Raw genomic sequence first — 21725 nt, 5'->3', positions numbered from 1 at the left:
TCCTTATCTTCTTCTCCCCTGCCCCAGCCTACATGGCACTGAGAACCAGTGCCCTTGATCCGTAGCTGAGAAGGTCCAGAAAGAGGCACATTACCAAAACAGGGCCCAAGGCGTCAACGGACTATGTCTAGAGGCAGGCTGGCCTCTCCTTCCTCCTCGTCTGTTCCTGTCACCCTGATGTGGGGGCTGGTGCAGCCCCTTTCTCCATATCTTTGGTCTTCCCATAGGCCCTACTCCCACTGCCTCCAAGCACCTGGCACCACCAAAGCCCACAGCCTTTTCTCCCACCCCCATCATCAGTGATGGGGCAAAAGGGAGAATGAGAGGTCTCTTGGGACCATAAATAATAAGAGGGGGTGGTGACGTGAGACGCCACAAGACACAAATGAACCACAGATCAAAGTAATTGCCCAAGACAAATACCAACGTCACGTGTAGGTCAAAATTTTTCTTCCCAGCTTTCTATGTAAATAGCCATCAGGTCTATGCAAAACAGCAGGCACGGAAGATGTAATAGGTGTTGATCCGGAGGAGTCCGAACACGCACGCACGTGTGGGTAACTAACCATCCCACTTGCTTTCCATGCTCACGTCAAGGCACCTGATGGGAGCTGCTAACCTGGGCTTCACCAGCCTGAATAATTTATGAAAGAATAATTCTTTCCCTTAGGGAGCATTTCACATTTGCTATGCATTTCTTGTCCAATGGCCAGAGTGGCCAGCGACCACCCTTTCCAGGAACTGCAATGACCAGCGATAGGATAAGTGAAAAATCACTCAGGGACCACCCCCCCCCCGGTGGTGTCAAGTTGCCCATGTTGCAGTCAGGGGTCTTCAGCTCACCCCTGAAGTCTCACATGTAATATTACAAAGCATTGTTCTTTCTTCCCCGGGCAGCTACAAATCGGTTATTAAAAATGCTCCACAGCCAATATTAAGAAATAAACAGTGTAATTAAGCAGACTGGGATTTGGAGTTTCTGAGGTCCTGTGGGAACCCACGATCAAGTCAGGCCACAGTGGAGAGAAGAGATGAATCTCGGGTCTCTCTAAGGAGAAAATGTGTTTACTCAAAAGTTTCCACAGCATAACTCAGGTCCTTTATGTAGAAAAAAAAAAATGGGAGGGGGGATAAAATTTAAAAAACACACAGGACTGCAGTGGTTCTAATTATCTTCTGACTTTGTTTCTGTCCTAGGACATAATCACAGAAATCTTGCCATTGCCCTGAAGGTCCATCAGTGAGTGAGGAAGCAGGGGTTTCATGAGGAACGTCCACGCTTTGCTCACTGTTAGGAGAAGGTGTGGATGGTGAGCGTCTCCGCTGCCATCGGCCATTTCACACAGCCCGGCTCCTCAGTGTGTGACAAAGGTCACCTCGGCAAGCATCCTGCCTGCTGGGGGTTACAGTTCCAGCTGGACGTGATCCTCACGGAGGTCCCTGAGGGTGTGGAGGGCCCCTGGAGACCCCGAGGTCATCGGGATCTTCAGAGAGTATTATCACCGAGTAATTTGAGAGTTAAGGTGCCTAGAAAAAAGATCTCTAAACTTTCAATGTGTTTGTGCACAGCAGATAAGAATTGTTTAAATTCTGTGTAAAATGAAGCTAAAAGTATTTCCTGGTCTCTCATTTCAATATGAAAAGAGGTAAGGTTCAGGACACCTGGGTGGCTCAGTCATTCAAACATCTGCCTTCAGCTCAGGTCATGATCCCAGGGTCCTGGGTTCGAGCCCTGCATCAGGCTCCCTCCTCAGTGGGAAGCCTACTCCTCCCTCTATTTGTGCACTATCTCTTTCTTTCTGGCAAATAAATAAATAAAATTAAAAAAAAATAAAAGAGGCAAGGCTCACGTCAATCAAACTCAGTAATTAAATAGTTTACAACGCCTTCCGCCACCTCAGCAAACGTGTGCATTCCAGTCTGGAGAGGCTGGCCACAAAATGGCCCATTTTACAGATGCATCCTCACAAGACGAAAGGCAAATGCTTTTCACAGCGTCTGTGCTCAGAGGTAGGTTAGGACATGGCTTTTGTTCAGATCTCCAACCGGTACACCAGCATACAATTCATTCGATTCCATACAAATTCAAGAGTCCTACTCTCAGTAGAAAATAAGGCCCACTTGAGACTAGTAAACCAAAGTGTAACAAGGAACAGATGCAGTGCTAGCTAGGAAGGGAAACTAGTTCATTGTTAAGAGCAGGTGTGTTCTCTTTTCTTTGTCCGGTAGCATTTACGTCAATCAAGCAGCCTGTGGTGACTTGGCCCGCCCATCTGGCCTGCCTGTCTAGAAGAGTGGATGGAACAAGTTAAATCTACAGAACTTAGTCACCGATTAACATGGAGGAGACTGTGATCTTACAAGAGCCTAAGTTTGAAACCCTCTCTCAGTACTTGCTCTGCTGCAAACGTGCGGGCGGCCTCGGCCCTCCCACTGTCTGTGGCTGACCTCCCAAAGCAGCGGTGGGTGCTGCCCAGCGAGGCTCTGTGGCCACGCAGCACGCTCCACACCCTCCCCAGACCTACCCAGGTCCAGTTTCCAAACAATACATACACCAGCTCCCTACGCTACCTCCAAGTCAGACACAGACTTCAACTCAGAGAGTATTTCTAGAACATTCTGCAGTGTCCCCAACGATTTCCCAGGACCTCAGGAAGGGTTGGTATGCCTTTTTTGTCTCCTTCAAAAGTTCTGTATCGTGCCAGGGAGTTAGGGGAAGCCAGCATTCGTTATGGAGGTGATCTCTCGCATTTTCCCATTCTTTCTTTCACTGTCTCAACCGCTGCATTTAAAAACGGCGTTCTATAAATAGCACTGCTTGCTCACTCTTAAATCTTACTCACTGTTGTCTGTGTAAAAATAACTTTAATAGGGATGCAGGTAAGATTTATTAATGTCCCTCACTCTGTCTGTCTGAGCAGGAGAGCCTTCCTTCCTCTACTTTCAACAAATATCTTGTCAACTCTGCTCCTCCCCTCGCTGCTAAACCAAAGCATATATTTACACATTCCAGGGGGCTTCGAGACCAAAAATTCACCCAGCCGAGTGACTTTTTTAAAAATACCATAATTATTTTGAAAATAAATAAATAAATATATCATAATTATTGAAAATCAACACAGAAATACAGATCATCAAATATCAAAAGATAGTAAATATTATAAATTTTGACACCTAATCTGATTTTTGTATTGAAACAAAAGTTGAAATTTCAATGATGAATAAAACATTCCTTTCATGGTACTTTGATGAAGGAACCAACTTTTACATTTGGTTCCACTTTGTTGCAAAATGAGAAAGAAAGAGATAACGCTGAGAAACTCATAAATCAATGGGATACTTGAGAAAAAATATAGTAATGCGATTTTTTTTTTTTTAAGACAATTAAGGCCTAAGAAACTGAGCTTTGTTTTGATGTCCCGGGTGACTCTTTGATAAAGAAATGAATTTCCAAGAATCCCCAGGGAAACCTCTGTGTCGATTTCATGTTTCTGACTGGTTTTCGGAACACGGCAGGGCGGTGATTGTAGAGGATTTCTGAGTCCTGCGCTTAGCACGTACTTGAGAACACGGGGGTTGGTGCGCTTGTGGACTTACTTTCGGTGACATTTGACCCAGTCCACATCAGGAAGAGCACCCAAAGCGACTGTACCACCGTAATGGCCCAGTGTGGAGTCCCAGCGCTTATTCCAAATGTGAATCCCTTTGGGGAAAGAGAGGAAAATGCCCCAGAAGCATTTCTAGCAAATAAACGCTTGTACAGCCATCAAGTCCGTGAGTCAGAACGAGATGGCAGGAGACAAGGAATCTAACATTCCCTTATGTTCCTTCCTCACCATGGTCTCAGGGATGGGGGAGGTGGGGGTGGGAGAGAGGGGCGGGGGGGGGGGGGGCTGTCCCTCATCCTCATCCGTCTTCATTCACTGGGTCAGCCAACATCCCTCTCCCCTTACTCCATGCATGCGCTCTGCACAGTGGGTCTAAACGGTGGACCTTCCCTTCTAGAGAGGGGGCAGCCAGCAGTCAAATAAGCGCCAAAGAAATGAACAGTGATGGACTGTCCTAGACACTGCCAAACAATGGCCACGGTTCCATGACAGAGCATAACGCGGGGGCCTAATCTGGGGGAGCAGGTCTCTGAATCCAGCCCTGCCCAGCGTCCTGACGGGAAGCTAGCTAACCTCTGAGCCACGGAACAGTGATCTGATCTTTCTGCCCCACGGTACTTCCCTCCGGCCCCCCTGGTGGAGAGTGTCGCCTGCAGAAGTCGTGCTCCAGAACTGAGTACAAGTCGGGCTGCTGGAATCTTCCATTCCCACCGTCTTATCTTAACCCATAAATTCAGGGAGGGAAAGCCAACTTCGAATTTTCTTCTATTTTCGAAACATTAACAAGAACACAAATATTGGGGGGGGGGCGTAGAAGATGGGAATTTCTGTGCCCATTACTCCCGGAGGGGAAACGTTAACACCGGCCAGGGGAACAGGTGCTGGCCAATCTGCCTGGGGGAGCGGGGAGGGGACCCCTGGCCCCAGAGCCCTGCGTGGCAGGGAGACAGACGGACTGCAGAGGCCCGGGAGCGGCAGCATCACCCCTGTCACCATCAGCAGGAGGAGAAGCCAGCAGCGCCTCTTGGAATGACATTGGAAGGTCAGCCAATCAGGCGCGGGGCTGCTCCTGGAGCTGCCACCTCCAAGAGGAGACGCACACGCGCCTGGGCCGGGCTCCCCCGCCAGTTTGGAAGGGGCTATGCAAATGCACCTTCCTTTCTGTGCACCTTCTAGGTCTCAAAACAGTGCTGCGAGCCGGGTCCTCCATCGTAAAATTGAAAACAAAGACGGCCGGCTGCCCCCGGCCTTCGCGCCGCTCCCGGACCCGCGCACGGAGCCACCGCCGAGTCTGGGCCCTGGGACTGGAGCGGTCGCGGGGAGGCGAGCCTCCGATCGCCGCACGCAGCACAGCCGCGCTTCCCGGAGGCGGGGGCTCGCCTGCTCTGCTGAAGGCTGGCTGCACCAGTCTGGCGAGGTTTGCCGCCCACTAGTGTCCTACGGCAGGGACACAATTGACATGCAGGTAGCACCACCTCTCCGTCTCCTAGGCCGGCGACGGAGCCGGCCTCCGAGGGCCAGTGTGCGGCCCGGCAGCCGGGAAAATGCCCCGACGCGGCTGTCCTGGAGAACGCCCCGGCCCCGCCAGCTCTGCCCGGGCACCCGACCCCCGGACAAACCAAGGAAACCAAGGAAACCAAGGAAATGCTACTCAATACCCTGCCTGAACCGAGCCTCAATGTCTCGTTCCCCCGCCTGTCCGTTACTGATGAGGCACGTTCAAACCTCACCCCTAGAATTCAGCTAATTTGGGGAAACTTCGATGCCATCGATTTTGCAAATGCAGCCACTGAGAAATCCAACCTTTAATTTTTCAGACAGAAATACCTCGCCTCCTGCAGTGCTCATAGGTCTTTCCTCATAAAACGACCTTCTCCATCTCTCTCTCTTTCTCTTCTCTCTCTTAGCCCAAAATTCTACACCGAGTCTCGATGCACACTGCATGAGTCCCTTCAGGAAATCGTGATCGCATCTCATCCCAGACACGTCCTTGATAAAACACTTGGAGAGCTACGTGGAGGCCCAGGAATTAGGCATTTAGATTGGCAATTTGTGGGGGTCAAAATTGCTTCCCCCACCAGCACGCCGTGTATTGTCCCCATTCTGCCCAGCGGGTCCCTGATTCCCCGAGGCAGCACTGAACGGTGGTCACGCCAAGGAGCCTACAGGAGGGAGTCAAGAAGTAGAGCTCTTCTTGGCATTTATTAAAGGTCTGCGTGGCATTTTGTTTTCCTACAGAGGGCATCTGGCAGGGGCACACAGCTTAAGAGAGCTAGAAATTTCAGGTGAGCTCTGAAATGTTGAGATAGAATTGGAATCTGCTTAATAAAAACAGGGGAGGGAGAGGAGGGCAGGAGGCCCTGAAATTATTCGCCTCATGATCCTGTTCACTTGTGTGTATGTACAGGAATAAAATAAGTCATTTTAAAAGCCCTCAAGGTGCATTTGTACCCACCAAGGTCTACTCCTAAATTTAAATAAAACATCCAGTTTGCAGTGTGGGACACCCTGCCGAGATGAACTGGTGAGGCCTGAAAGGGGCTGACACCCCACCTCCACCCTGAGGAACACCTGTCTCCCTCCCACCTCCCACCTTCACTAAGCCCCACGAGCTTCAGGAAAACAGCAAAGCAGCGAAGGTCACGATCCCATGGCTCAGGAGAAGAGGTCGGGGACACATGCATACATAGAGATGCAAAGATGCCATCAAAAAATGTATTCCGTGTAACAAATATGCTTATTGTTCCTCATTCTGCTTATCCAGAGGCCTGTCTATGCTTTTAACAGAATCTTAGACTCGAATGTGCTCAGTGGGGTCAAAACCAGGAGAAATTGTGCTTAAACACAATGCAGCCTGATCCTGCCCTGAAGAGCCATCCAGGGACATGTGTGTGGATATGTGTCTCTACATTCATGGACCCCGATTCCTTGCACTGTAACTGAAGGTCTCCCGTGAATATTTCCAGAACGCTGCAGAACACGTTGACTGCTTTAAACATGATGACAGGACCTGATCAGGTGAGGTAATTCATTCAAGGGTTTAACCCATGAAGGGACGGTCTTCTCACTTCTATTTGTCACCCAAAACCCTGTCTCTAGCCTGTCCAGCAACCATGCTCTTATTAAGAAATAAATGTACATCCCCTTACATCATTGGGAAAAAATGCTCTTGCGCACTATGAAAACGCAGATGCCCAAGTGTGGTTCTTATTTTGTTAGCACCCCCAGATATCAAACTGCCTAATCTGTTACAAATAGATTTTTAAAAAAAAATCATGTCAGACATTTTTGCTGTTTGAGGCCTAGCGGTCATCAGCTTAGGTATTAGAACTCATAGATCTTTCAGCACACACATTCGGGAATTTTTCAAAATTAAGGTAGACCAAACTACGACAGTTGTTGAAATATGTTTTCCCCCCAAGTCTCATTCAGATAGGTAAGAACCATCTGATTTCACATTTTTGAAATGTGGTCCTATGAACAGACAGCATTCCAAATTGGACCCTTAGTCTATTTTCACATGACCATATATTTTATGATCCTTTGCACGGCAGGCAGTGAACATCATTCATTGAGAAACTCTTTAAAGCTAATTCCCTCCCCTCCAAAATGAAAGAGCCCAGAGCTCTACAGTCAAGCCTTTCTTTTTTTATTATTTTTTTTTTTTTTAACGCTTGGTCATATAAAGAGAGGGCCATTTTTATATAAAAGAGTTCCATAGCCTTCTGTTAGATAGCATCAGGCCACACAACACAGCCACGTAAAATATGCATTTGCATATCAGCTTATACTGTAACATCTACCTGTGTTCATTGCAGTCCCAATAATAGTGCTTATCAATCAACTTTCAAGGTCTTGAAAAAGGTGTAAGAAGATGATGCTCAAGGGAAAAAAGGAGAGAGTGCTCATAAATATGCACAGACATATTCTTTGCATATATTTTCCATGTAGAATATTTGAGGTTTTACACAATTTCTCACTCTCTGATTCCCTTATGATTCTTTTAGTATGAAAATTATTATTTTTTTTAAGTCACACACACTCACAGCATCCTGGATCAGAGACAGTACCAGAAATTCTCCCATACGATTTTTGTCACCTCTAACCGTAAAACTGTAAAATGGGAACTGATTCCATCATCCTGAAACACGGACTTCCCAACAGGATGGAGATTTCATTTCCTCCTGCGATCCCGGCCTTTCCAAGGAGTCCAGAGACGTATGCCCTGACAGGTGAGACAGGCCACGAAGGCTTGGGGGCACGGGAGAGATGGATGTGATTTTTGCGTCTTCTCCAAGCTCACATTAGCAGAGCAGCGCAAAGGGCCAACCTTCCTGGTGCATCACCACCCATTAGCTACGGCAGATCTCTCCCCCAAGGTAAATCCCCAGGAGGCTGCGGAAGAGGTAGAGTGCCCTCTGGGAAAGATGGGGTCATGTCAGAACTTGTTGCGAATCTCTCCTGCTGGGAAGCCTCCAAATGAAAGTTCTGAACACTCCCTTTAGGGCATATGAGAGAGCGAAGCATCACTGCCGAGCTGATTTCAGGAGCGTCTCCTTTCAGCTCCACCTTTTCTTCGTCAGCATTTTTTTTTTTTTTGAATTTTACAAAGTTTATGCGTTTCCTTTGGCCTGTCAGTGTGATGATTCTGAGGATGCTATCTAGATAGGCAAAGAAAATGCACCCCTGTGAAGCTAACACTCAGAGCTTCCCTGTGCATCTTCCAAGAAAATCTCAGAGCCTCCCCTTGGCTTCTGGCATTTTCTCACCAGGGCGAGATTTCCTCCTTCCCACGCCCACCCACACACACGCTCTCCCTCTCTCTCTTTCTCTCTCTCCTGGGTAGGGGATTCTGCTTAATGGTTTAATTTTAACTGTCAGCAAGTCATACATTTCATGCAGATTGGTGATCCAAAATTTGAATTGGGAATTCAGGCTGCAGCTAGCTACTCCCAGGCAATGCCGAACGATGACAATTCCCCCCTCCAGTTCCCAAATGAGAAGAAGCCATTCATACATGTGAGTTCATATGTACGCCGTGACAGGCGACCTAAGGTGCAATCACACTTACTAATTGGGTCTGACTCAGGCAAGAGCGATAGCTTTCCACATCCCCAGGAAGAAAGCATTTCAAAATGCAACATTGCCAGGCGCGAGGAAAGGAATGCTATTTACGATAGTCACTGATGTCATCTGTACAACTGTACAGGTGTTTTTAAAAATTTGTCAACATCTCAGATGATGTCATGCTTCGGAGTGCATATTTTTACATAAATGACTGTGAGGAATATGTAGTACCCCGGAAGGCTGGGGAGAGGGGAGGGGAAGGACGGAGCTTTCTTGAAGGCTTCATTGCTGCCGGAGATGAATTGTAGCAGATCGAAAGCCCAGCTTTTACAAGCCCACAGCGCTCTGAATGCGAAAGCAAGTGTTCCTAACTGACCCTCCACCTGCCCACACGCGGAATGTCGTGTCCCTTTGAGGTTGTGATGTGTCAAAGCAAGCGACGATCTCCCCGGGTTCTCCCCCTCTCGCCAAACCTGGTTTATTCTCAATGAGGTAGCTGTCTAGTACCGGAGTTAGCTCCGAGCCGTCACTTTGCTAGGTAAGCTCCTTTAAATGATTACAGAGCAATTTTCCCCTCCCGGCCTCTCGACATTGCCTCCTGTCCTCCCCAAAGAAATAAAAAATAATATTAAAAAAAAAAAGGCAGAAAGAAACGCATGACGATTTGAGCCCAGATGGGGGGCGCAGAAGGGAATGACTTCACCCATGCACCCAATGCCCCCACACTCCGGTCCGTACAAGCCATGAAATTCAGCACAAACCGAAAGGCTCACCATTCGCGAAGCTCTGGAACAAGGAGAGAGCCAGTATCCACATGCCCCTGCTGCTCCCCGGCCTCCCGCGAGCGACGCGCCGGCCTCGCCCCCCGCGCTCCGCCCGGCTCCGCTCGCTCGCCACCTGCCCGGGGGCCGCCGCCCGCCCGCCGCCGCCGCCGCCGCCGCCGCCGCCGCCGCTGCTGCCGAGCCGCCCGGGCACGCGGCGCGGCCGGGCTCCGGGGCGAGGGCTGCGCTCGCCGCGCGCTGCGCTCCTGCACACCTGCTCCCGGGCGCCGCGCCCAACGCTGCGGCCAGAGCGGGCCGGCGGGGCTGCAGCCCAGGTGCGCCGTCAGCTCAGGGGGCCGCCGGCAGGTCGGCAGGTGGACAGAGCCGCAGACGCGGGCGTGAGCTCATCCCGGGCACCCGGCGCCCCGAATGCGCAGCAAGCGGCCTCCCGTGCGCCAGCCCTCAGCCTCCACATCCAGGCAGCAGGCGGGCGGGCAGGCTCATCTTTCCTCTGGCGCGGCCCGAGTCGCAGTGATCCTCGCTAACCTTCCCTGCCTGGGAGGCGGGCGGGCGGGCGGGCGCGGGGCGAGCGAGCGAGCGGCGCGGAGGCGAGCGGGGACCCCCTCCCCTGCCTCTGGCCGCTGGGGCGCTCTGCGGTCTTAAAGCAGCAGCCGAGAAGTGGAGCCGGGCTGGAGGCAGGACGGAGGAGAGCGCAGCCAGCACACAGTCACGCACAGTCATCAGGATGCATTTCTTAGAGGCTTAAATAATCATTTCAACAGCCGATTATTTTTAGTTATTTTCTTGCAGGTTGCTAATAAGATACGGCCAGGGGTGACTATTCCGGAAGGCGGCCGGCTAAGCAGAGGTGACCATGAAACGTTAGCAGTTTTAATAAAATGTGCAGCTGGATTCAGATTTCGTATTTACTCTCATAAAAGTCCAGTTCATTTGCCTGGAGGGAAAGGCTGCCTCCAAATCCTTCCTGCTCCTCTAAAGATCTCTATGGTTTCACAGGCTAATTTTTAATTATCTCAAATACACTGTCAAACAGAAACACAGGCAATTCTAATTTTGCTCTCTGAATGGTGAAAAAAAAAAAAACCTGATTAAAATTGCTGATAATTTGGGTTAATTCCAAACATATAACCCCTTCCACATTACTGTGAAAAGTCAGCATGATTATATTTCCTGAATGTTCTGTATGGTTCTGGAAGTCATAATAATATTAAAATAAAGGCTTTAAAAAGGGCACGCATCCATATTTTATCACTTTGAAAAAAAAAAAAAAAAGCTGGAAGGCACCCCAATTTAGGATCCAAGGTAGAATGCTCAGAGACAGGGCAAGAAAGACTGAGGAGAAGCATCTGGGGCGGTCTCGTGGGAGATGTGAGAGGGCTTCCGGGGCATTGGCCCCCTGTTTCCCTCCGGAGCCAAAGGGGAATATTGCCCACCTACAACAGCTCGCAAAAGAACAGGAAAAGCAAATGGTGAGGCAGAAACAAAATGGTGCTTTACCAGAGTTGGGCACAAGATGGCCAGGCCCTGTGTGGGAGGAAGGGCCAGCTGAGCCGGGGAGGCTGCGCTCGCCACTGCTCTGCAGCGGCAGGTGGTCACGTGCTGCCGCCCACTCAGGACCGCAGGCCCAGCCCTGCCAGACCACGTACCCCCGTGTCCTCTGGCCCTGCTCGAGTCCGGCGCTCACGCTCGGCTCTTTCCTGAATGCAGTCCCGAAGGCAGGTGATGGCGTGATTTCTGCTCCCACATCCAGCTTCTCCACCCGTGCATTCAGTCCACAAAATCTTAACTGCACACCAGCCTGCGCCAGGCTCCTCTCAGCCTTCATGGCCAGGGGCTCGAGGACCAGGGTCAGACAACACTCACATCAGGGCTCGATTTGGTCACTTACCGGAGGCACAGCTTGGGCCTCATAGGCAGGATGGAAATGATCAAGGTTCCTCACCGGTGTGGTTGGGAAGATCTGATGGCAAATCCCTAGCACGTGTGGTCCCTGTGATCAGCCCCTGCATGGCTGTCGACCTGTCCGGAAGCAGGGCTGGCCACAGGATCCTGAGCAAAATGAGAATGGGGAGCTCCAAAAGGAAAAAGCACTTTTAAAGCTCCTAAAATATGAAACTTTGCCCTTTCATTCTCAGTTTGTCTCAACTCGTCATGGTGGTTTTTATTTCCTATTTAATGCCACACTCCCCTGGGCATGGGAATGGTTCCCAGCAAGTGCCTGAGACTCAATACAGCACCAAGAGGTCGCATATGACCCCCTCCATGGGCCAATGCACTGCGCCTCCACCCGGCTTCCCCTTCCCCACAGGCTTCTAAGGCAATGCACACGGGCCAGGAGATCCTCAAGGAGGTTCCATCTCCAAGCTGGGAAGCAGTTGCATAAGGATGAGAAAGGGTAAGGGTCTGGCCCTACTCAAGTGTCTCAAAGAATAGATCACCACCACAAGGGCATCCTAGGGCAGGAACCGTGGAGACTCAGCCCTGCACTAAAACACCAGGCCATGTGCATATGGAATCTCAACACTCATTGTGAGCACACCCGGGCCCCTACCAGGCCGACTGAGGGCAACGGCAGAATCCGGGCCTCTTCTTCCAACATTACCTAGATGCTGTCCAGTGGGAGAGTGGCGTGATTGCAGGACGCGGGTAGGGGTGGCCTGGTCATGACCCAGGGCACCATGGAGGGAGGGGGCAGGTAAGAACCCTTCCTGAGAAGCTGGCAGAAGGCAGGACAGTGCAGGAACCACAAACGCAGGATTTTTTTTTTTTTTTTTTTTTTTTAAGGAATGAAAGTAATTTTTTAAAGTAGTAAGTTTTTAAATTTTTAAAAGTAATAAAATTTTCAAGATGGCAGCAGCAGAACTTTTGACCCCAAAGGCAGGTCCTTCCAGGAGGCAGGATCCCAGGGCAAACCCCCATGAAGCCAGCCTAACGCATCTGCCACAGACTGAGGAGGTGAACAATGACCTAGAATGTGCCTAACATGGTACTCTTTTCACAGATACTTCCAGCGCAAATTCCAATATAAAAGCACACAAAACTGTGGGCTCCATGAAGTCAGGCACTCTATCTGTGCTGCTCAAAAAGCGGCCCCCGAGATCTGGCACAGTGCCTGGCCTGCAGGCACTCTCAGTAAACAGCTAGGGAATGGAACGTGGGTCTGTAATGTGGGGAGAAAGCAAAACCCACTCTAGGGTGTGTGCACAGAACATCATGGGGAAATTCAGAGAAAGAGAGTGCTTCCCACCCACCCTCCGAGAAGACTTTGGAGGAAATCGCAACCTAGCTGAGCCTTCAGGTTCAGTTAAGGTGTCAACACGCAGGGGTCCCTGGGGGGCTCAGTCAGTCAAACATCTGCCTTTGGTTCAGGTCATGATCCTGGAATCCTGGAATCGAATACCATGCGTCGGGCTTCTTGCTCAGCGGAGAGTCTGCTTCTCCCTATGCCTGCTGCTCCCCCTGTCCCCTTCTCTCTATTTCTGACAAATAAATAAACAAAATATTTTTAAAAAGATGTTGGGGCACCTGGGTGGCTCAGTTGATGAAGCAGCTGCCTTTGGCTCAAGTCATGATACCAGGATCCTGGGGTGGAATCCTGCATCGGGCTCCTTGCTCAGGGGGGATCCTGATTCTCCCTTTCCCACTGTCCCCTGACTGTTTGTGCGAGCTCTCTCCTTCTCTCTCTCGCTCTCAAATAAATACATAAAATCTTTAAAAAATATATCAATGTACAAAACTGAGTCAAGGCAAGGGGAAGTTCCCCTCTGATCAAGCAGACACCAGGAACTTTATCAAATACATTTAGGTTTTAGCTCTAATTTTAAAACTCCCTCGGAAGTTCTGGGGATTCTGCAGGTAAAATTTGAATTATGCTAAGTAGGAAACAACAGATATCCGTGGAGCAGCAGCATCTGAATTCTGAGGTCTACTCTTCCATGTTCTCTGGGATCAAGAAGAGCATCTCTGAATTGGTGGCATTTGAGCCATGTTCTAAAGGACGGATTGGGTTGCCCATAGATGGGATGGCTGAAGAGGAACTTCACGTGCAAATGTCAACCAAGGCTTACTCCTCCTTCCTGACCAAGAGGACAAGTAGTTGCCCAAATGGGACCTGGGGTCCTCCTCAGGCTGTTGAAACAAGTACCACAAAGCAGATGATGTAAAACCACGGAAATTTTCTACCTCACGGTCCTAGAGGCCAGAAGTCCAAAATCACAGCATTGGTAGGGCCATCCTTCGAAGCACATAGGAGAATCCTTCCTGCCTCTCCAGCCTCTAGTGGCCCCCAGTCCTCAGTCTCCTTAGCTTGTAGATGCCCCACTGCAATCTATAGCTTCACGTGGCTTCTCCCTCTGCATATGTGTGTCTCTCCTGCTGTTCTTATAAGGACACCAGTCATATTCAATGAGGAACTCACCATGACCCAGTATGGCCTCATCTTACTCACATCTTACTCACATCTGCAACTTGCTGCTGAACAAGGCTGCATTCAGATATACTGGGGGTTAGAGGTTCAACACGTGGTTTGGGGGAGACACAAGTGACCCCATAACAGGACCCAAGAAGCCTGAAATCAAAAAACAGAAGGCATGGGCAACGTGTCCCAACAGAAATGGCCGAGCACCATAGGCACCAAAAGCCCCTCTGGGGCTGGTATGCCCAGAGGAGTTCAGACTATCTGGCATCTCAGTTTCTTGCCTTGGAACATGAAAAATCATGCCTGCTCTTCTTACCTTACAGATCATTGAGGTGATAAAATGAAGCATGGAGCTGGTGTGACAAGGATTGCACAGAGAACCACATCTGCCATCGCTACGGTCTGCAGCCGGACCTGTGGAAACATTTTGAATAAACTCATTATCATGGTGGCCAGTACTTTGATTAAATTGAAGTTGGGCATTATTATACCTCTGGTCTGAGAACTGCAAAGGGCATAGATGGTCAAGAGTGTTAGTGGACCATCCCTTTTCTCCTCTAGTGAACTGATGGAGACCATCCACAAATATTCAGACCAGGTCTGCTGTACCAAGGGCAGCTATGATAGTCCTCCTGGAGCTTAAAGAGGATTAAGTATGGACCAGGAGGTGGGGGGCGCTCAGAAGCCTCTGGGCTGCTTGACGTGTTCTCTATTTGGATCCGGGTAAAAGTCACAAGGACACATACACATATAGAAATTCATCAAGCTGTACACTTATGATTACTGCATTTATACACTTCACTGTGTATTTACCAAAAAAAAAAAAAAAAAAAAGTGGCTAGACAGTCCCTACTGACCTCACAGTTCAGTAGGGGATTCAAATAATAGTTGCAGTAATTTGATGAAATAAACCCCTTAATTGGGGGGCGGCACATCTAAGTCAGCCAGTGTGGGGGGTGTGTGTGTGTGTGTGTGCTTGTGTGCGTGTTTGTGTGTGTGTGTGCTGGGAACAGGTGTGCAGGAAGCAGGACAGGAACAGAAGAACTGGAGCCAGGAGGTGTTTGGACTTCATCCTGAAGGCACAGGAAGCCACTGACGTATGGTAAGCAGGAAGTGATATGATCAGATTTATGTTTTGGAAACATTCCCTGCCAGGGACCCAGTGGAGAATGACCAGGGGATTTGAGAAGGTCACAGGGAGACTATAAGAAAATTAGCCTGAGTCCAGATGGAAAACAACTGAGACCCGAGGAAAGCCATGGTCCAGGAATGGAGATGTTTGCATCTTATAATATTGGGAGATAGTAGGACGGTGAGACCAAGGGAACTTAGTAATACCACTAACAGTGATGACAGCTGCGGTCACCGTCCGGGCGGCGTCCTCTACTTCATCACTGACCTTTAGTCGGCCCTGGCATGTGCTGTGGATGCTGACCAAATTCAGTTCTCGTCAGTGAGAAGTGCTATTACTGTCGTTCCCATTTTTCAGATGGGGAAGCCTCCACTCAGAACGTCCGGAAATGTGCACTGTAGTGCCCAGCCGGTCAGCTAGGGACAGAGCCTGACTGAAGCACAACCCCCACAGGTCTGGTAAGGATCAGTCTCCCTGAGCAGGGAAGAGATGGCAGGAAGTGGTAAGAGAGACAGAGGAGGAAGTAGTGAGGGCTGGTGGGAGGAAGTGGTAAGAGAGAGAAGAGGAAGTGGTGAGGGAGACAGGGAGGAAGTGGTGAGGGAGAGAGGGAGGAAGTGGTGAGGGAGGAAGGAAGTGGTGAGGGAGAGAGGGAGGAAGTGGTGCAGGAGAGATGAGGAAGTGGGGCGGGAGAGATGAGGAAGTGGTGCAGGAGAGATGAGGAAGTGGGGCGGGAGAGATGAGGAAGTGGTGAGGGAGAGATGAGGAAGTGGTGAGGGAGACAGGGAGGAAGTGGTGAGGGAGAGATGAGGAAGTGGTGAGGAAGACAGGGAGGAAGTGGTGAGGGAGAGATGAGGAAGTGGTGCAGGAGAGAGGGAGGAAGTGGTGAGGGAGACAGGGAGGAAGTGGTGAGGGAGAGAGGGAGGAAGTGGTGAGGGAGAGATGAGGAAGTGGTGCAGGAGAGATGAGGAAGTGGTGAGGGAGAAATGAGGAAGTGGTGAGGGAGAGAGGGAGGAAGTGGTGAGGGAGAGAGGGAGGAAGTGGTGCGGGAGAGATGAGGAAGTGGTGCGGGAGATGAGGAAGTGGTGAGGGAGGGAGGAAGTGGTGAGGGAGAGAGGGAGAAAAAAAAAAGTGGCTAGACCACTTTTGTGTGGGGTGTGTGTGTGTGCGTGAGATGAGGAAGTGGTGAGGGAGAGATGAGGAAGTGGTGCGGGAGAGTTGAGGAAGTGGTGAGGGAGAGATGAGGAAGTGGTGAGGAAGACAGGGAGGAAGTGGTGAGGGAGAGATGAGGAGGTGGTGAGGAAGACAGGGAGGAAGTGGTGAGGGAGAGATGAGGAGGTGGTGCGGGAGAGATGAGGAAGTGGTGAGGGAGAGGCAAGGGACTAGAAAGACACCAAGATGACTCTCAGGGTTACTTCTGGGATGCCCGTGTGGGCAGAAAATCCACCGCCCAAAAATAGGGCCACCATCATCTTTCGGGAACTTTTAATGTTTCTCTTGTCTTCCACCCTTGCACCCACGGCCTGTTCTCTGTAAAGCAGGCAGGGGGTCTTTTAAACACAGGGAGGAAGTGATGAGGGAGATCCCGTCCCCGGATCCCAGGAAGCTCTGCTCACAACCCCCACTGCCTTCTGATCTTTCACGCAGTGCGCACCATGGCTGCAGACCCTGAGCTGTCCGCAACCACCACCTCCCTCCTCTGGCGTACAGGTCTCTGGCTGCATCCCCACTCCCACCCTCCCCGTGGGTTCCTTGACCTTCCTCAAACACACCTGCAAGCCCCCACCCTCCATATAGACACTGCTCAGTCACCTGCCCCCAGGGCTCACTCTCTCCTCAAATGTCCTCTCCTTAGACAGGCCTTAACTGACAACCCCCATGCCACAGCTTTCCTGGCCCGTCTGTCTTCATCGCCCGTAGTTACCCATAACTGTAGGTATTGATTACTGGTGTGTCCACCTCCGTGACGGCTGGCACCCTGTCTTTGTCTTCCCTGTTGCACTCAGCATGCCGGCAGAAAAGCTAAGCGTGTGGTAAGAGCTCAGGAGCACCCGCTGAATGACGACAGAGACTGGGTTTTTGAGAGAAAGTGCCCAGGAGGCCCGCCCCAGGAGCCCTTAGGTGTATCCCTTCCACACCACTTGCCAGGAGGCAGAGAGAGGGTGACCAGAGTGGAAAAGGACACCCAGAGGGAAGGGTGCCCCATAACTTCCATCCGCATAAACAGTCATCAAAACAAGTATTTCTTTACTCCCCACCAGGCAGGTGGCTTGCTGACGGTGCTCTAGGTTATTTTTCAGAGGGCGTTCTGGAGCTGGGGATGTGAATTGTTAAGAGAAGGTCAAAGCAGGTGCACACCAGGAGCATCTGGGAAGTGGAGATCACCACACAGGGCGGCATGGGCCCGTGGGAGCGGCTCCCCGAGCCACCCCATCTGTGGGGAGGGTGCTGGCTGGGAGGAGGGGGAGATGGGAGAGCAGAACTGAATCCGCCAGGGGGACGGAGCCCCTATGAGCTGGCCTGGGTCCAGAACCAGGGGACGCTCACACAAAATTCCCGGAGACATGAGAAGTTCAGGGCACCTGGGTTTGGACCTCACTGCAGGCAATGTCTCAGTTCTGGGTGAAGAGAAGGAATCAGACATGGGGTTAGCCCATGGCTGGGCCATCGGGTGCGCCCCCCTGCCCCGTCCCCAGCCACAGCTCAGCTCTGTGGCTTCAGCACATCAGACAACACTGGACAGGTGCTGATGGAAGGTCTAAGAGCCACCATCATTACTGGGGGGACAGGACAGGGATGAGCAGGAGCCAACCACAAGTGGGAAGCGCGAGGGGACAAGCCTGGCTTCTTGGGGTGTGTTAAGATGGGGACTGTGGTGTCGGACCCCATGCAGTGCAAATGAAATGTGACCCTGGGAGGTGGCTTCCCTATGCCACGGGGCTGCCATGGCAACGGAGGGAGTTAAAACCAGCAAAGTGCCAAGAACAGTGCCTGGCATGCAGAGAGCAAACAATCCGGTCAGCGTAAGCACCGCTGGTATTTTTGCTTGAGGCAGAAAAAAAGGTTAAGTACCAGCCACAGGACAGGTCAGGAACACCGGCAAAAGGGAGATACAGAAAGCACCAGTGGGTGGAATTACAAGAACCAAAACTGATTTCTTCCAAAAGATTTATTTATTAATTTATTTGAGAGAGAGGGGCAGAGAGAGCATGACCTGGGGTGGACAGAGGGAGAGGAAGGGAGAAAAAAATCTCAAGCAAACTCTCTGCTGAGCACAGAGCCCGACACAGGACCCCAAGGTCATGACCCACGTTGCAATCCAGAGTCAGATCCTCACCCCACTGAGCCAGCCAGGTACCCCAAAACTGAATGTCTTTAGAGAAGTCAAACAGGATACCATAAAATTAGACTTTTACCTCATTTCAGGCATATTTCAATGCTTGATTTAAAAACGAAACAAACAAACCAAAAAAGTCTCCATATTTGAAAGGTTAAAAAAAAAAAAATGTTTTTTGAACCAAGCAGCTCAGATAGTAGAATATCCTGGAGAGCGTATGTGTCTGGGGGACCCGGGAGACACCTGTAAACATGACAGAAAGCCCAGAAGCTATAGAATAAAAGAGAATCAGCTGTAAGCATTCGTGGGACAGCATAAGAGAACGAAGCCATGTGGAAGACAGATGCAGGCTGGGGCAGGGGCACAGTCACCCCCCATGGGACAGCTCAGGTCCTGGCATCAACAGAGGACAGAACACTGACTGCTCAGGAGCAAAAGGACCATCAAGCAGGACTCGAATATGACCATTCACAGAAGAAAGAAACAAACGATGCAGCCAGTAAACCTGAGGAGAGGCCCAGCCACGTTCACAGCCACAAAACATGAATGTAAATAGCAATCAGATATGGCTTCTCACCACAAAATGGAAAAGTGAGCAAGCGGGATTCTAAGGTCGGCAGGTTGCAGGGAGCAAGACACCGCTGGTGGCCCTGTGATGTGTTTGCGACTTTCTTTACTGTTAACAGACTCTGGTGATAAGTATCTAAAAAAAAAAAAAAATGCATTTCCCTTCAACCTAGCTATCCTACTCTTGGGAATCTCTCCCATTGACGTGAAAAACAACCAGTACTTAAAGCGATTTGTACAATGTTATCCACTGCAGCGTTGTTTGCTGAGACAATAGACAGAAAAAAAAAAAAGAAAAAATGAAGAAGAAATAAAATCACTAGAGTGCCCATCAAGGAGGGATGCTGAATAAATTTTGGAACATGCAAATGTTGGAAGGTCACAGTCAAAAAATAAGGAAACAGAGCAGTGATGTGAGGACATTTCCATCACGTTTAATTGAGAAAAGAAAGATACAGAGGAATACAGAAAATATCTCATTTGGGGGGCTCCTGGGTGGCTGAGTCAGTTAAGCATCCGCCTTCCACACAGGTCATGATCCCAGGGTTCCTGGGATCGAGTCCCTCATCGGGCTCCCTGCTCAGTGGAAAACCTGCTTCTCTCTCTGCCTCTCCCCTCACTCATTCTCTCTCTCTCAAATAAACAAAATATTTTTAAAGTTTTTTTTAACAAAATAAAATATCCCATATCTGTGTGAATGTAAGGTATGCATGTGTGCAAGCAACCTCATAAGGGTGGGGAAATATTACAGAGCAAAGGTAGACATCGGTCACCTGAGGGGGCTGAGGGAGGAAGTGAGCCAGAGAGAGAGAGGGAGAAAGTTACGGTAAGAACTAAAGGTTGACCTAGAAAAACCCAGCACGTACAACGACGTCTAACATAAGCCCTTTTATGTGAAATACGTTACAATGAAAGTAGCAATGGTAGTCATCTATGTAGCAGGAGATCCATGTTTTCCTGTTTTCTTACCTTTTCTGGGCTGTTTGATACTTTTCATTTTCTTTCTTTCTTTTTTTTATTTATTTCTTTTCAGCGTAACAGAATTCATGGTGTATGCACCACACCCAGTGCTCCATGATACTTTACATTTTCTTGATAAGAACACTGAGGGGCGCCTGGGTGGCATTGTTGGTAAAGCATGGACTCTCCATTTTTTTAAAATTTTTAATTTCTTTTTAATTTTTTATTTTCAGCGTAACAGTATTCATTGTTTTTGTACCACACCCAGTGCTCCATGCAATCCGTGCCCTCTCTAATACCCACCACCTGGTACCCCGACCTCCCACTCCCCTGCCCCTTCAAACCCCTCAGATTGTTGAGGGAAATTGGAAGGGGAGGTGAACCATGAGAGACTATAGACTCTGAAAAACAATCTGAGGGGACTCTCCGTTTCAACTCAGGTTGTGATCTCGGGGTCAGCGGTTCGAGGCCCCTGGTGGGCTCTTCCTTCAGTGCGGTCGCTTGTCCCTCACCCTTCCCTCTGCCCTTCTCCGCACTCGTGCTCTCTCTCTCTCTCAAATAAATTAAATTTTAAGAAGAATATCTGGAATTAAAAGACGATAATGAAAGAAAATAAAGTCAGCTAGGAAGCCTAATATGAGGGGCTCATGGGGAGGACACATGCTGACCCTAAAGGTCAAAATTTGCTGGTCTCCTTCTCGCCTGGCCTTTCTGGTCCTGTCTCGAACCGAATTATGGAGTCAGGAGTCTCTTCTGCCTGTTTTGTTGGTCCTTCTTCTTCTTGTTTTCCACAGCCTCGAATCCATGGATGAGGTTCACTTCCCTGCTCCCCAGGCGGGCTGAGCCACAGAGTTGAAGAGGAGTCAGAAGGCAACAGCCAGAGAAGGTGACAGAGGAAAGGTGGTCTGTCTCCAGGGCTCCCCTGGCACAAGCCTCTGCACAGGCGAGTGGCTCTGGGGAACGGGAAGGAGCCTGGGTGCTTATGGAAGGACAGCGGAGGGCTCGTGGAGCTCCTTGTTGGGGAAAGCTGGAAAGGAGAAGCCAGATCTTGGAAATCACACCCAAGACCAACCATGCAACCTCAGCTTCCTCTTCTTTGCCACGGCTCCTGTTCACCACCTTGCAGGAACGTGGCCTGGGCTTCCCTGAAAGGGCAGGGCCCTTTCAGCCAAGGGAGACCCAAGGGAGCATCTGAGCAGAACTCGTCGTCCACAAATGGGCAATGACATCTTCATCCATACCAATGTTCATAGGATTTTACCAAATGTTAAGCAAATTTCTGAAGAACAACTCTCAGTATTTCAGCTCCTTTATTCCTTTCTTTAGGGGTTATTATTCCAGGAATGGGTATGAAGTAATTAAAAAATAAATAACATTCGATGGCCAGAGCTATGGATAGCCTAGGCTCTCTATGACAAAGGGAACCCGTTCAATCTTCAGTCAATGTTTTCCAAAGTAGAAGAAAGACCTCGGAGTATGATTTACACCTGGAGCATCTGCTCACTCATTTGACAAAGATCTGCTGAGCTCCTGCTGGGGGCTAGGACTGTGGGCACAAGTGAACAAAACAGGCAGCAACCGCTTCCCATCAGTAGAGAGTCACGACGACAATGTGACAATCAGCGTGACACCCATCACTTGAAAACTATGCTCACTCTGGCTTATCTTGGAGAGCGACACAAGGACGATCACTTCTTAAACCTTCACTGACCTGTTGTTGTCTTCGAGGCTTTTCTTCTCAAGCAATTTGCTATCACAGAAAAGACCCGCCAACACACAGGTGCAAAGATGTAAGGATGTATGGTCGTCAAATTGATACTTGCAATGGCAATGGGAAATAAAATAAAATAAAATATCC

At 49.8% G+C, this 21725-nt stretch overlaps 1 protein-coding gene across 1 annotated transcript in view; it reads right to left on the bottom strand.

The window, feature by feature from the left end:
• The window catches only part of DSCAM (DS cell adhesion molecule), a 765964-nt gene extending 754682 nt beyond the window's left edge, over positions 1-11282 (bottom strand). Inside the window, exons 1-3 of the mRNA XM_045084552.1 lie at positions 10955-11282; positions 9983-10197; positions 9449-9572 (exon numbers count right to left, since the gene is read on the bottom strand). Coding sequence (XP_044940487.1) covers positions 9449-9572; positions 9983-10197; positions 10955-11282 — 667 coding nt within the window. The remainder of the gene's footprint in view (positions 1-9448; positions 9573-9982; positions 10198-10954) is intronic.
• Between the last annotated feature and the right edge of the window lie 10443 nt (positions 11283-21725).

This window comes from Mustela putorius, unplaced genomic scaffold (genome assembly GCF_011764305.1).
Source record: "Mustela putorius furo isolate JIRA1106 unplaced genomic scaffold, ASM1176430v1.1 tig00000765_pilon_pilon_pilon, whole genome shotgun sequence".
Taxonomy (NCBI): Eukaryota; Metazoa; Chordata; class Mammalia; order Carnivora; family Mustelidae; genus Mustela; species Mustela putorius.
The sequence above is the reverse complement of the archived record's forward strand: the minus strand, read 5'-3'. Positions and strand labels throughout refer to the sequence as shown.